Source organism: Alligator mississippiensis, chromosome 4 (genome assembly GCF_030867095.1).
Source record: "Alligator mississippiensis isolate rAllMis1 chromosome 4, rAllMis1, whole genome shotgun sequence".
Taxonomy (NCBI): Eukaryota; Metazoa; Chordata; order Crocodylia; family Alligatoridae; genus Alligator; species Alligator mississippiensis.
In genome coordinates, this window is record NC_081827.1 from 92,339,286 (window position 1) to 92,356,241 (window position 16,956).

Here is a 16,956-nt window from a genome sequence, read left to right on the forward strand (position 1 = left end):
GGTATTACTGATTGGTTATTGTGGTAGATGTTGGATCCAGTGGGAGAGGCCTGTGCGTGATTTGTTTTACATGAGGCCATTGAACATTGGAACCACATGGATCTTGGTGGAGGAGAAACCTGTATCCAGTGGCAAGAAGATCCAAGATGACTGAAGTTACTTTTCCACTTCAGCCTTCAATACCATTGAGAAGTATTTTTTCTTCATCTGCTTGCTCCACCATTGAGGTCTTTATGTTATGTTGGGCTGCTCTTTATCTGATACCTCACCTTTGATCTTACTGCCATGGGTGACCCTGCCAGGAGTACAAAAGTACAAGACTCCCAATGGTATTGCTTATGGGGTCATCAGTACGTACAAGCCTCTCCACCTGTCAAGGTAGCAGTCCATGGAGAGGGCTGCCGCTTTTTTCTCACCACAAGGCTAGTAAAGCACTGGAACAGTTTACCCAGAGAGGTTATAGAATCTCAGTCCTTAGGGGTTTTTAAGAGCTGAGTAGACAAAGCCTTGGCTGGGATGATCTAGTTGGGGCTGGTCCTGCTTTGAGCAGGGAGTTGGACCAGACCTCCTGAGATCCCTTCCAACCCTCCTTTTCTATGATTCTTTGATTCTGTGACATAGGCAAGGATCATTCCAGCTACAAACAGGACTCCAATACCACAATAATTGCTGCAATATGATCCATCTCCTTTCTTTAATAGTGATTCTTGCATCTCTCAAATCACTGGATATCTGCTCATATTTCTAGATTTTCAGAATAATGGCAAGCAGTTAGGAAGAGAGATTTTTCCCACCATTTTATAAATTTCATTTGGTATTCTATCAGAACCATATGCTTTGTTGCTGTTCATCTGCTTAATGGATTTCAAGGTCTTTTGATAAATTGGTGGATCTATGGGATGTTATGAAATGGCTTCAATAGTATTGCCTTCGATATTATAAGCTTGGTTCATGAGCTCTTGAAAGTGTTCATTCCACTGTTTACTGATGGTGGACTCTTTAAAGAGTGTTCTTCAATCCTTGGACCTCTAAAAGCTGGCTTCTTGTATGCATGACCCATACATAACTTTGACTGCACTGAAGAAACTATGCATGTCATGGCTGTCCGCAAACTTTTGAATCTCTTTTGCTTTGTTCTCCTACCACTTGTTCTTTCACTCTCACATTTTCCCCTGGGTCTTGGTTTTAATGGGGTGGTAAATGTCTTCCTTCTGTCTGAAGTTGTTGTTGTTCTGCCAAGCTTTTAAGGCTCTCCTGTTTCTGCCAATGAGAACTTGAGTTTTCCTATCAGTCTTATCAAAGGTATTCTGCTATTTGTACGATGAACTGCATGGCCAAGTTTTATATTTAGAAAAATATTGGAACCACTGTATTGATGGATTTGTATTATTATATATCATTTTAGTATTATATATCATTGAATATCTTTATACCACCATCTTAGTTCGAGTAGCTTTGCTAATTTCAAAATTACTAGTGTTAATCATGGAGTAAGGTTGTATTTAGCATGAAGAAATACTTCAGAATCAGCCCCAAGTTTATCATTTATTTTGTTCTGATTCAAGCCCAACCTTACAGACACTTGATAAGGTTTGCTTCTCCAATTTATCCCATCAAACTCAGTGCAACTCCTCCCATATGTCTTGGTAGGACCAAGCCCCCTGATTCAGACACCATCTTTATTTACTAATAGATATTTTTCTCTAAACACACGTTAACCCAAGAAAGTTATCTTGTGTAATTTAATTCATTAAGCCCATTTAGGATTCAAGCATCAGCGTGGCTGAATTAAGACTTAATACTTCCATTCCAGGCTAAAAAATACAAAATTTAATTTCAGTTTTGAAATTAGTAACGGTCTTCAAATACCTGAAGGGTGATTATAGAGAGGATGGAGATGGGTTTTTCTCTGTGGTTGTAGGGGACAGGACTAGGAGCAATGGCATCAAGCTGCAGCAGGGGAAATTTAGGCTGGAAATTAGGACAAACTTTTTGACTACGAGAGTAGTTAGGCATTGGAACAACTTCTCAGGCTACCTAGAAAAGTTATGGAATCTCCATGTGGGAAACGTTCAAAAGCAGATTAGAGAGACACTTGGCTGGGATGGTTTAGTCAGGGATGAACCTGCCTTGAGCAGGGGGCTGGACTAGATGACCTCATGAGGTCTCTTCTAGCTCTACTTTCCTATGATCCTATGACTAACAAGCTCAATCTCAATGAGATTACAGCACCTTGAACTTTTCTTTTATTCTAGTCTACATTGGAAGATCACAAGTTTGACAGTGCACATAGCAAAGGGTATATCTACACTGCACCCTTGGCATGTCCTGAGAGGAATACTCCTGAGTATACCCTCACTGCCCTGCTCCTGCTCACACCAAACTTAGAAATGCAGCAGTGCAGCTGCTCTAAAGGCATCTCCCCATGGCTGCTCTTGAGACCTCAGTTGCTGCTTTGCTTAAGAATGGCCACAGAGGATAGCACTGAAGAGCTTTACCACCTCACTCCTGAGTGAGATCAGGTGGATGGGCATACTTGGTAGCATCCCTCCTGGGATCTGATAAGGCTATGCAGTAGATCTATACAACCATTGCATAAACATAGGGTTCATTCATGTAAAATATGCTTGAGTGGTATTGAATAAAGCTAGAGTTTGTTACGAAATTCCACTCAATGCCCAGAAATATTTGCTAAAAAAAAATTATAGTCTGAAAAGTGTTATGCTACACTCAGACTAAGCTGCAGTCCTCAAAGTGTTTATTCCAAATGCAGATGAACTGTTGTTACTAACAGATAAGCAGCTCCTCACAAAGAGTATGGACTGAGATTGACATTTTAAAGATATATTTAAGGCTCTACATACAGAAGATGTTGCCACTTCTACAGAGATGCTCTAGCTTGTGACAATGACAATATTGTGTTATTCAGTGAAAAATGAAAGCATATAGCACAACAAAAAGAAATCTTGGATGATTTCTGTGCTGCTGTAGGGACATTGACAGTTAATACCTGGAATGACATCAACTAAATTAACACTAACCTAAGAAAAAGATATGCAAGGCTACTTTATTGTTTCTTATGCCAGCATCTATATAGTAAAGTGAAGGGAAATAATAATGGGTTGACTCAAGTGTGTATTGAATAGAAAAACGTAAAACTGGGCCAGGGATAAATTTTCGTGTTCTTCCTATTAACATGAACCAAATGAACAAATTTATCCTGCCATAATTCAGGGGGAAAGACTGGCTGACCCCAGGTAGTACTTTTCTCCCTCCTTTCATGGGTAAGAGAAAGATGTCTCTATCAAGTATCTTTCAAAGTACAGGAAGATATAAATATTTATGATAGACCTGGTTGAAACTTACCATCTTATGGGAAATTTTGATATTTTGAAATCTGTTCTAAAGCAGGAAAAAAACAATTAAAAAAATTAAGATAGAAATTTAGCTTTAGAAAATGTCTGGGGAAGATTTCACTTTAAAACTTTTATTTTGAATTTTTCAGGTTAACATTTTATTTACTAGCTCTACATTATTTCATGAAAAAACAGTAGTAGTACATAATGTAAGATGTAGAATTATATGAAGTCATCTTAACAACATATTTTGCACTACTACTAAGTTTTGACAATATGACAAGATATGTCACAGTAATAAGAACCTAAACTATTCTACTGTGTATTTTTAAAAATCACTAAGGGCAGGTGTTATTTAATATAGATAGAAACATTTTTCTGAATGAAAACATCTACTGCTTTTGTTGTAAATGTACAGTTTGACACTTTGGACAAGAAAGCACGTACACACTTACTGACCTAATTAAAACAGCAGCTGTTTTCAAAATTCATGTGTTCAGCTAGGATCATTTTTCTAGGATAACATTTTTCAGGGGAAAAAGACAAAATAAAACAACATGCACACAAAACCAACCACTACTGTTTTCTTTTTTCTGATGGACAACTTCCAATTAAAAATTTCTGATCAGCTACAATTTAGTACAATGGCTTAGTGTACATCACTGGACTCCCAGGCATGTATCTTATTCTCTGCCAATGTAACCATAAGGATGTTACCAACCTCATATTCATCACATGCCACAAAGGCAAAAATCAAGTGTTTTTTCAGGGTCTGCATCCCCCTTTGTATTAGTTTCAAGCCCCTTCCTTGTCTTGCCAAATGAGCACTTTTGTGCTGTCTTCCACACTGCCCCCTCATTTGGGATTTTCTCCTTGATCCTTTAAATCTGCTGGCCTTTGTTATTTGGAGCACCTCCCAGCCTGCCCCATCATAAACAGACTTTCATCGCACAAAGTAAGCAAATGAAAACCTTATTGCGCTGGACCCAGGGCTGGGTCTGCTGTGGCCTCAGCCTTCCTCTCTCAGGCTTGTCCTCCTCATAGGTTCTGCCTGGTGCTTTTCCTTCATCTCCCTGGTCCGTTCTGCCTGCTGGGGTTTTCGTTTCCCAGTGAGCCATGCCCTCATTAACCTTCCCCCTGCTGCAGCCCTTCAGTCTAACTAGCCATCTTTCCTTAAGGCCACCCTCTTACAAAAAATCTTTTTAAAGAGAGCAAAACAACAGAAAATTAAAAACATTAAACTAAAAATTGTCATTCTGCATACTGCAGCAAACTAAATTTATAATCTCTGACTCTGCGTTCTTCCATCACTTAACGATTTCCCCCCCTCAGTGATCAGTTTGAATCATTAGCTTCTCAGGCCAGAGACAGCATAGGTGTCCTCGTTCATTCAGGAATGAATGAGGTGCTTTTGCTTTTTCTTCAATCCTTTGGCCCAGAAAAGTAAGAGGGCAAGCTCAGAAATAAAAGCAGTCTCCTTCTGACTGCAGTGCAAAGGCTACTCATTTCTTTGATCTACTAAAATTTTACTACAGACATATTATTGGATGACCAGAGGCTGGGTCTGGATCATCATAGAACAGGACAAACCACATTCAGCATTGTGTTACCAACCACTGAAGGCATGATAACAATTAGGTGTTATAGTGCAGATCATGGCTTTTCTTGCTCTGCACTGTCTGCTAAACAGTATCTACTCCTCATCTGGTTATGCAGCTGCTGAGAACTACGTTCAAACACAGTAAAACTCCATGATACAGGCCAAACCCCTGACAGATGTCTGAAACAGAATATTTACGGACTTTACTGAATAACATAATCATTATTCACACTCATCCTTTTTACCAAATGACCCAGAGTAGTAGTTTGTTCCCTTTACAATAACATACAGTAATAAGCTACAATGCTCCTACTACCTTTATAACTTTAATTACAGTTGTAAACATACAGGTCTCCCTTTGCTTTCAGCGGGTTCTATATGTGCGAATTAGCTCTTATGCGATGGCCTTTTTTATACCAAAAATTCAGTATATGCGAGGTAAATTCACTCTTATGCAATCGGTGTGGTGGAAGCCCGCAGTCAGCTGCTTTATGCGGTGCATTGTAGGAGCAATGAGCACCAAAATATAGTCTCCTGTGTGGATCTGTGCTCCTCACTCGCTGTCTACGGCACATGTTTCTGTCACTGCCATCCCCATTATGGCTTCTATGCATCCCGCTAGCTTATCTCTTACCCCTCTCTGCTGTTGATGAGTACCAAAATTGTCTTGTAAAAGTGATAGAAATGGGATTGGGGGTCAATACATTTGAGATCTCAGAATGCATCCCTATTTGTTACATTGTAAAATGGGTTCCTTTTATGCGAATTTGAGTTATGCGCCATTTTCCAGGAACACGTGTACAGCATAAAGCGAGGGAAACCTGTACAAACAGACACTTCGTTTGAATAACTTTTAGAATGAAGATTTAGTTTCACAGTTCTTTTATATTTAACCTTGTAGAGAGACATTCAATTTCTATAATGTTAGTCATAATATTTATAATGTATGAGGGTGTTTAAGAAAGTAACAGCAGTTTTTTAAATAAAAACATTTTGTGTGCAATGATCATTTACTAGGCCACATGTACGTAATTGTAAATGATGGGTGTACTTGATAATGCTGCCATCCATGTTCCCTACTACTGTGTAGTTCTCCACCTTGTCACAGAGATACATCATGGACAGCTATTTTGCTATTACTTTCTGAAACACCCTCATATTTACAATTAAATCTTTATTATCTTTGGATTAGAGACTGACTGAAATTTGTGCTAGTGAACACCAAGAAAACCAGCATTAAGATAAACTATTTTATTACTAACATGATATTTTTTTCTACCATTTCAAGAGCAAATGTTGACCCACGTGTCACAACCCAAAGTTGTGGTTTTTGTTTGTGTGTGATTCGGCACCGCTAAATTATTGTTCCCGCCTAAATTGTAGCTTTCTTTGCACGGTAGAGTTCTCTGGTGCGGGAGAGAACTCTGGTGCAACGGGGGATTTCCTGCCAATTTGCAGCTTCTTTGCATGGTGCATTTCTTTTGCATCTTAGAGATGTACGGTGCAAAGGAGTTCCCGCCATTTGTATTCAGATTCGCGCCACATTATTGGCCGGTTCCGAATGTAGGCACACGTGGTGGCTAGCTATTGGCTTGCTAGCCATACAAAAGGCTCGAGTGGTTTCCGCCCAAGTTGGAAGACTCCATGAACACCAGGAGGAGGAGACTTCACCCAGTGTGAAGATCTCTAAGCACTGCGGATCCTCACGGACCCAACGCGTTTCAAGCAGGCAACAGAGGCTTAATAATCGAGCCCCTGGAGCTCTACCTACTCCGGAGGGAAAAAGGAAAAAGAACGAACCGCTTCTAGCCTCTCCCCGTCGCCGAGCGCAATCCCAGACATATCCCTTTCCTGTAAACCCAATTTTCGAACCCACTGAGCCTTAACAACTCCGGGGGACCAGGGAACCGAACCAAGCCCACGGAGCTTCAACAACTCCGTGGGAAAGAATTGCCGAACCCGCGGAGCTTAAACAACTCCGTGGGAAGGAATTTGTCGTAGTCCTCCAGCAAGGATTTAAGCGGAGCTGCACCTGGAAAGCTGTCCAGCCTACACCACTACCATCTTTGGGTGTAAGTAAATAATCTTTTCAATCAACCAGTACGCGTTTGTGACTGATTCTAGCTCGCCGCCGGTTTTCTCCGACCCCGCGTGCCCAGGCTGCTGGCCACAGCCCGCGTGCGCAAAAGACGGGCCGCGGATCACCCCTCCCGACTCACACTTGGCGGCGGGATCGGGGCCCGGCCCACACACCACGGAAGTAAGGTTTTTTCCCCCTAAAAAGAGTACCTACCGCTGTTGCGAATTCTTTCTTCTAAGAGGTCAGCATGTCCTGTAGGAAGTTTACGACTGAAGATTTCAGCTGAACGAAGGAACATGGCCTCTACTGCTGAACCCTTCAGCAAAGCAATTTGGTCTTCATGATCAAGAGTTTGAAAGCCTGGAAGGAATTAAGAAATAAACTGGCAATCAATATAAAATGAAATCAACAGTACAATATTACTTTAGGTTATACCATTCTTGACCATAAGAGGCCATTCATCTTTAAAATAAAGAGAGTCTGTGAAGAATCTAAAATGGCTCTTGACTACATTAGCTTCCAGCTTGCTGTGGGTGAGTATTTCAGTAAAGCTCAGCATGTATTTAAATAATAGTAAAATCAAGAGGAGTTAGTTAAATGTGTATGTAAAGTGCTTTATTGATCTACAACCTTTATATAAAATGCTATATGCAAAAATTCAGATTTTTCTATAGATATTCTACAGATTTTATTGATTTTAGAGCTGAGGCAGGATGAATACCAGGAGCAAAGTGGAAGCAGACAGAATTGTTCTATAGAAAAGTAAATATTTTGTATTTGATATTGTGCTTTAAAAAGCAGGCCATCATACCAAAAAAGTTGATGTGACAAGTATCATTATCACATGGCTTGAATGTCCATGCCTCCTTTTCCACTTACCCTTCTCTTTGGGAAGATGAAGAGTTGATCAAGAGCACTGGTGCACAACCTTCTGGCCCCACATCCTAGATGGGCAGCACAGGGCTGGTCTGTGGGCTAGATTCCATGCATGGGGTTGGTCCATGGGCCTGATCCAGTGCAGGTTTGGTCTGTGACAACCCTGGGTGCCAGCAAAACCATCTAGGCTTGATCTAGCTATGTGCCAGCTCCAGCTAGCACACAAGACCATGTCATCTGGCCTGCAGGGCTCCCTATGGTTCTGGAAATTTGGCAGTAGGGGAGCAGCAGTTAGTGCTACCACTGCTCTTCCACTGTAAAATTTCTAGACCCATATGCTAAATGATATGGCCTCACAAGCCAGATCCAATCTAGAGTTTGGCAGACTCATCTTCCCAAAAGTATTTTACATGCAACTATTAACGGAGATGTTCAAAGAAGGAACTGGTAATCAAATTTCACATCTCCACTTTAAGGACATTAGGCCTTATAATTTAGCTAAAGGCTTCCCCCATGTTTTGAATAGAGGGGGTTTCCTTTCTGAGTTTGGGCTCTGCATGATTGAAGCAAATTGCTGAACTACCGTAAACATCGGTGGGCGTAGGATGGGGTTGTTAGGCCAGAGTGTGGTTAAAAATTTTATATAACCTAGCTTATGCTGACTTCCCCTGCAAAACCAGTACAAAGGGCTTGAGAACAAGCTCACAAAGGAGCACATGTAAAGTTGATACAGTAAGTAAAAAAAAAAAAAGTCAAAAGATACAGATTTTTAAACTTGCCAGGTAAATGCTGTTCATTTCAAATAGCCAATAGCAGCTGTTGCTTTTTCTCGTTTTTGTCTAAAAGCCACTTTCTCTTTCTAACTCAGTATAAATTCATTGACATAATTCAGAAAAGATCTGATTTTTTCTGAAATTTCCATCTGAGGAATGCCAAGTTCATTTTACACAACACTGAGGGCCTTGTTACACCTTATGCTGTGAGCAGCACACATGTTGATCCATGTTAGTGCTAGCTTGGAGTTGGAAGCAGTCTGACCCTTAATCTAGAAACCGTCTCTGACTATCCCCCCACCTGCACAGCTGTGACTTGCCACTAGAGGGCTCAGGGCAGGGGCCGGACTAGGAGCTGTAGCTGTGAGTTGCCACCAGAGGGCTAGTGAGCCAGGACTGGTTTCTATCCCTGCTCTACACGCAGGAGTGTGAGAAATCCTAGGATGCTGGAGGACTTCAACTTGGGTGGCACATTTGTGGGGAACGGCCATCTCAATGGAACAGGGTAGTGCAAATCAGAGGGAATCCTGTGCTAGAGTGGCAGATTTTGAGCCGCATAACGAGTGCTTAAATCCACTTTAAGGTGTTAATGTGTGACATCTCAGAGGTTTAGAGCTCCAAGAGCCACCCAAAATTACCATGTAACAAGTCCCTATGACCAACATTTGCAAATGCATCTATTAATTTCAGGTGCTCCCCCTTAAGAAGCTTTTTGTTTTATTTTTGTGCAGAAATCATACAGTTGTTTTCCCCATTTTCTTTTTTTCAAACTTCCAGATTAACATCCCTCTGAATCATTCTCCCCGACCCCTTCTCCCTTTCACACACACATGCAAGTGCAGACACAGACACACACACACACACACACGTGCACACGTGCATAATCTTGTTTTGAATTAGGTGAAATTGAATTCAACTTGATTAGCATGTAACAAATTAAATTCCTAAATTAGTGCTATTAAAGAATTGGCCATGTTATCATCTTCCAGTACTGAATTGAGCCTTATCCCATGCTTTCACTTTCTTTTTTTCATCTATTTCTATGAACCTGCACACACTGTTTTAGTTTGCAAATAGGAATAAGATTAGAACCATTAGAAACCAACTCCTAGCACAGGGGCAATGTCAAAAGACTGTTAGATAAATGAAGTTTGTGCACATTTGCATATACATATATTTGTGAGGGTGAGGCAGTGTGATCTAGTGGACTAGACTAGAACCACAGACCAGTGAATCTTCTTGGCTGTAGGTCAACCCACTCTTCCCCTCTCTTCTTGATCCCAAGCCCCACTACACAGAAATGTTCAGGGAGCCCCATATAGCTTCCATGTCAGAAGATGGCTTCTGCATCAAAAAGTAGATCTGGGTGACTTTCACATGCATTCTGATCCCTGAAATCTTCCCCGGTTAGCAAAGCTGAACCTCACAGCCAAAGAGAAAGGGGCAAAAAACCTGGCAGAACTGCAATAAGCTTTTGACTCTTGAGGCATCATTTTGCCTGATGTTTTAAGGCCTCTCCAACTTGAGTTAGAAAACTAAATTATTGTTTTCATTGTGTATCTGTGATATTTTCATCAAAGCAAGCTAAACACTAGTCTGATAGACACGTATTTTCCATGTACTTAAAGCTGCTGTTCTAAGCACACATACTTCAGTGAATGATATTGACCCAAAACCTTTCATAGAAAGGAAGAAGCAAATATTTTTCTCACCTATTTTCTGGCTATAATAACAATTCTACCATACTACAACACTGAAAGGGAGCACAGGGAGTAAAGTAAAAATTGTCAGCTATTAGAGCCAATGCTAAGGGTGAATATGTTGTATTGTCAAGTTATTATAAAATAACATGTCTTCAAAGACACTCAAAATTTAAAACAGTTTATCCTTCAGTAGATATAAAGGATGCAATGTCTCAGACTGGTAAAATTTGAATTCTTTAAAATATTCTCTTCCATTTACAAACATCTTTTTCTTTAGGCAGTGTTTGGAGGGGAGCGTATGTATTGGTGGCAAAAGTTGGGAAATGGAAGGTACTTTTACATGTAACTTGTATATAAACAACAATCCAGCCACAATTGCAATCAGTTAAAATTCTGCCATTAATTTCAACAAGAGCAAGATTTTGTCTATATACTTGACCTACCTGGTAACTTTTTGGTGAACTCCACAAGAACCTGAACATGACTGGTAGCCATTTCTGTTAAGATGAGAAAATTTTCTTCAGCACCAAATTCCTCGTGTAACTGTTAAAATCAAAACAAACAAGCAAACAAACCCCCAGTTAATAACAACTCTCATTTTATATTTCTAACATGCTTTTCATAAGTCTATATGGATATTAACTAATTAAATGCCAAACATTTCTGCACCATATTTAGTAATAAAGGTAAATAGGAATTTTGTGCTGGATTGTGGCAGCTGCTTAATACTACAAAACAACACTGCGCAACTGTTAACTTAAGGATAAAGAGTGAAAAAAGGAAGTGGCATTGGGAATTTAGAGAAGGAATAGTGATTTGACCAGAGCACTGGAATTAGCAGTATTATATGTATGAGAAATGCATGAAATGTTAGTTCACCGCAAGTGCTCAAAACCTTGATTTTACTTGTACTGTGTGTAATAACCCATCAGCAACATAGCATTGGGACATCAATTCAGTATGGACTCAAAAAGACAGGAGTCAGCTAGTAAACTAAGGTCACCACCTGCAGCAGGATGTTTGTTGGAGGCCTCTTTTTCACTCAGTTCACTAAATTTAAATCTACATCCTTGTGAGGTATGATGCAATTGTAGGAAAAAGTAATATTGCTTCAAGCCAACTATTACATTCATCCAACGTTACCTCTGGGAAAAAAAATGACTTGCGACACTAGCTCTAGTAGTGCAAAGTGACAATGTAACTGGTTTAACAAGATAGCTGGGGATGTCCATGGTTAAAAAGCAGTACCCAGATAATGAAGATTTTGCATGGCCAACTCTACACATACATGTTTGTAAATCCCCAGCTTAAAGTGGAATGTCATTGCAGGGAAAGGGATACAAGATCAGACTGCAGCCAGATCAAAACTTTATTCTGAGCTTTTATTTCTTTATTTAGAAAAACTGGCCATTTGTTTCCGAAATGTGATTTTCTGTGGGACAAATTCTATTGAAATGGTCTAATTTTGTCAAAAAGCAAAAATGAAATGTTTTTGTTTTTAAAATAAAAGCCTTCTAATTAACATTCACCTTTCTCATGCTTCTTCCTATATTACCACTGAATAGAAGGGCTCAATAAATAAAGACAAAATGAATAAAAATGAATAATGTGGAAAAATGCAGGTTTGAGTTCAAAATGCTGAAACATTTTCCTTTTTTTTTTTTTCTTTGTGGAGTTTTTTTTTTAAATTAAAAACCATAACATTTTGATATTTGAATTTTATCCATCCCTCCCCACTACACCTAATCCTGTACTTGCTCTAATATTTGCTGGGGAGTACCCTCTGGTTGGTACCATGAGTGTGATTAATCATGAAGACAACATAAAGCCACACTTAATTCCCCCCAACCTGAGTACTATCTGAGAAGATCTCATCCAGACCAGAAGACCAAGTCTTTACAGATGTTTATTTTAATGTACGTTTATACAGCAGTCACTCCTGCAGTACAGCATAGACATCCCCAAGCTAACATTAAACTAGCTGGGTCCTAGCTTCTCAGGGTGGTTTTTCAGCCCACACTTGAGTTCTGTGCTTCCTTGGCCAGACTGCTGCCAGTACCTATGCTAGCTACCTACTGTAGAGATGCTCAACGTTTGCTTCTTTGTAACAATAGTGACATCTTCCATAAAATAATGACATTGAGTAACAATGTATTCAAAAAATTGAGATTCTACTAGTCAATGGATATTTTAGTTAAGAAGTATTCACCATAGTGACATCTTTCAATTTCTCTTTGGAAACCTGGGGGCTTGCCTTCCCTGTAATGGTGAGCTAGAGCTAGTACACTTGAGTTACTAGTTCAAACAAGAGTTTTCTTACTCAAAACAGCACCCCAGCCAGAGGTTCTGAGTACGAGGGGGCCCAAGGGCCCTGACCCCCCTCGGAAAGAGGGCTGTCACCTGGAATATGTAAAACTTTCCACGTGTCCATTTTCTTAGCCCCCTTGCCCCGGCAAAAATAAAAGTTGGTGCCTATGAACTCAGCTACAAAGGATGACTCGATTAGCTGTACAGAGGGATCTGATTATAGCTGATTGCTAACATCAAATCAAGCTGCTGTATCCCTAATGTGTTGTTAGCTGCAGTGTTAGTAACACTTGAGCTTCAATTTACCCCTCCCCTTTGAAAAAGCAGCATCTAGCCTGAGCACAATGCACTGTTTATCCTGAGCTAGAGATTTGTGTATATGGGCAAGAGTCAGGGTTGGGGCAAAACTTGAACATAGCTCAAACTACCACTTCAGTTAAGATGAGCTCTGATTGGCAATTACTCCAACATATGGATCAGCAGTGTAACTACCCTAGGGTCTAAACACCCTGAATGGCAGAGGTGGTGGCAGCAGAGGCTAGGGTGGTAGTTGTGGTGGCTGCCATTCATACCCCCCTACGTCCCTCAGTGCACTCCAGTTGCTTACTGCTCATTATGCTACAGAAATGAGACCTTTAATTTCAGTGAACAAAGAAGCTATCATAGTAATGATTAAGGGGGCAATTACTGGTTCTTTTGCAACCATGCAGTTAGTCCAATATCATTCCCCCCCAATAACCAATTCTCTTATGCACATTTAGACTGTAAGCTCTCTTTTAGGTGGTAAGCTCTTTAAAGATAGGAATATCATTTACTAGCAATCCATGCAAGTTTAGCACCATCAGGATCAAATTTCACAGATGGCCGTAAGTGCTTCTTCAACTGAAATGTTAAATAATGGATCTAATCCTATAAAATCTTCAGTCTCTCCAATCAAACCAAATGATAATTTTCACAAGATTAATCCATTTGTGTACTTACAAGTTTTTTTGATACCTCCTGTGGAAATCGTTGTTTACTATATGAATCCATGATGTAATGAAGAAGGTTCTGCTGTTCTGTGGTAAGTTCTACTTTCTCCTATACTGGCAGAAAAAAAGAGAAAAAAAGGAAAAAATCCATAAAGTTCAGTGACTAGAAATTATCTAGTATCACCTACTTCGGCCAGGTTGTTTATATCTTAAATAGATATCTTTTTTAATGTTAACAATAGGAAAAGTCTTCCTAATCCTTTAGAGAAGCATTTTTGGGAGGTGATATCTTTTATTGGACCAACTATATAGTTGGGAGTAATAAAAGCTGTTACCAAAAAAAAACCTTGCTTCTTGCATAGTTCCTGGACCATCACAACAGCAACAATATTCTCATCCTTTGGAGGCAACAGATCTCTAAAAAGAATCCATAGTGGAACGCTATAGAATATTTTTGTTAGCACAATTTAGGGGCAGCTGTATGCAGAAACGTAGTGAAGTCAACAGTGAGGGGTGTGCCCTCCCCAAATCTCAGTGCCCCCCACATCCTCATCTATTCTGTATATGCTGCATATTTTCAAGTAAAACTATTATTTGAATTAAAATTAAATATTGATTCCTTTTATCCTAAATATCTCAATTAACATGAATCTAACTGGATAAGGCTCAAAAGGAACCATAAAGAGATGTTTCTAAAAATAACCTGTAACTCTTCTACAACAATCAGAGTCATGATTTAAAGATTTACTATCTCAGTTTCTTTCCTAAACTAGGAGAACATCTTTCAAAAATCAGAAATCTTGATTCCTTTTTCTAGCCCTATAGTTACAAGGTATCAGTACTTTAATCAGTCAGTGATGTAGGATTAAATATTCTGGGCTTTGTGAAGATACATATTTTTGAGGAAGGCAACTGGAATATCTTATGGGGGGGGGAAATGGAAGGAAACTTTTTTTTTCACTTTATTTTTTTTTAATGGTAGCAGTTTGCAGTACTCAGTTTGAAATGTTAACAGTAGTCCTGAGAGAGATGGATTCACGCATTCCAAATGAGGTTGTGAAGTGTGCACCACAATCTATGGAAACTTAATTTGATACACATGCATGTCCCATTCTAAGATTAGATCGGTAGATGCATGTGATGGAAACATCCATGGGATAAACTGCAGAATCATGCATGAAATCTCCTTTAACATGTATTCTATTATTTATCATGTAGCTCTGCAATTTATCCTATAGAGATTTGCACTGCATACATCTAATCTCTTCATGGAATGTGTAAGCTTAGACGTATTTAATAAAGGTTAAAGAATACCCTTAGAATCTATATGGAACATTGTCATGTTAAGTGTTATTAAGAAAAACTTCTTAATTGCCTGTTGTCATTAAATACTGTTATCTTATTATTTATAAGAAATAATGCAAATGTAGAGATAATGTGTTATCAAAGAACTCTAAAAATTATCGTATAATATATTGTTTAGCTCAAATATCCCAACTACTATACAGAGTATTACATGAATGTTATTACCCTATATGGTTTAGTTGTTGATGTCACTTGCTTCAGGTCAGGTCCTTCATTCTCTTCAGCAGCTGTCTGATCAGGGTGGTGTTTTACATTTTTTCTTAGACGTTTTGATTTGCATTGTATTTCTGTTAACAAACCTGGAGATTGAAAATAAAATATTGATAGGCATGCATCTTCTTTATGTCGGTCTTGTACAGAAATTAGAGAATTCTCTCACTTAACAAACACAAATAGCAACAATTAGCCAAAACAACTCTCTGAGAAGAACCAGCAAGTGCAGCCCAAGGGCTAAGCAGGTAAAGATGAATCTAGAAACAGAACCATCATAATAAAACTTCACTTTAGAGTTTCTTTCAAGGACCTTGCTTTGCTCTCCACCTTTGAAAATGCAGAGCAAGAAAAAAGACTCATTCAGGGAATATATGATGAAAGAGGAAGATACCATGAAAACACTCAATTCAGTTCTGAATGTGTTTAATTTCCTGTTTAAGCACTATAGAAAATAACCTACCTGCATCATTGAGAAAAGAGGAAATTTACATGATTAAAATAAGACCTACAAATAGTAACTTAAAATAGGGAAATATGAGTGATGGGGATGGTGCAGAATATAATTGGCACCAAAGTACGTAATTTGTATTGCTGCATTTTTCTAAACAATATTTGTAGAAGCATGCTTACTATGGAAACGTAGGGCCAGTGCTTCAATGGCTGTACAGTTAATCGAGCTGTACTGAATTTCATCAGATGAAGAAAATTTACCTGTAGTTTGCTCTGTGTTCTGCACACCCAAGGCCAGATTCTGTCATCCTTACTCCTCCTGGATAATATCTGGAAATGATATCTTGACTCCATAGAAGTCAATAACAGAATTTTCCTACTAACTTCATGGTAACCCAAATCTCACTTTATCTCACAGTTAGTTTCTCTGCAATAAACAGCATATGCTGTTCAGTGAGAACAAGAGTAGCAGAATCTGACCTTTAATTTGACACAACCCGTGCTAGAAAGTGCAATTTATGAGAACAAAAAGATGTGTTTAAAACTGTTGGTCAAAGAATTTGGACATGTCTATGGTTTCTGTGTTACAGGGCATGGAAATGTTTAATGAGCAGTGTCATAAATATTTATGAGAGTCTACCTCCCACTTTTCCCATAGCAAAACTCCTTGATGCTTGTCATAACAATGCTACAGTATGAGTAAATGAAGCAAAGTTCAAGGTAAGCTTTTATTTTAAAGGGACTTATTCACCTAAAGACTGTCTCACTAATGGAACATTTACATCTTACCACCCTATTTGGCCCAGATCTGAAAAAACAAGTTGTGTATGGTACACTCTGCCTTTGCAACCTGTTAAAAGGTGGCTTGCAAAATATCCTCATTGCAGCACTTTAGAACACACATGTTTAAATTATAAGTAACATGAGATATCCAGTAACAAAGAAAGTGTTTCCATTGCAGAAAGAGATTCAAATAGCAGCAACTGTTGTTGGCCTTTGTTTCACATACACCAATTTGAGAAAATGATCAGCTAGTTTAAAAGTTTCATGTGCCCTTGGTCAGTATTATTTACACTGACCTATTTTTTTTCTGTGATCAGCTGTTTTTCTGCTATTATGAGTTGCTCCGACTATCCCGTACTCCTGAATTCTTGGAACAATAGACGCGGGTTCAGCGTCGCAGGGTTCTATTCTCTTGTGACACTTACTGACTCATTGAGTGCTATCATCATTTTGGTAGCATTTGTTTGTATATTTCTGTA

The 16,956-nt window shown here is 39.1% G+C and overlaps 1 protein-coding gene across 3 annotated transcripts in view; it reads right to left on the bottom strand.

Annotated features, from left to right (window-relative positions):
* NR1H4 (nuclear receptor subfamily 1 group H member 4) overlaps nt 1-16,956 on the bottom strand; it is a 79,047-nt gene that overhangs the window by 16,877 nt on the left and 45,214 nt on the right. For all 3 annotated transcript variants that reach the window (XM_019480980.1, XM_019480981.2, XM_014595210.3), the window contains 4 exons: nt 15,197-15,330; nt 13,677-13,775; nt 10,832-10,931; nt 7,250-7,396 (listed from right to left, as the gene is read on the bottom strand). In XM_019480980.1, coding sequence (XP_019336525.1) covers nt 7,250-7,396; nt 10,832-10,931; nt 13,677-13,775; nt 15,197-15,330 — 480 coding nt within the window. The remainder of the gene's footprint in view (nt 1-7,249; nt 7,397-10,831; nt 10,932-13,676; nt 13,776-15,196; nt 15,331-16,956) is intronic.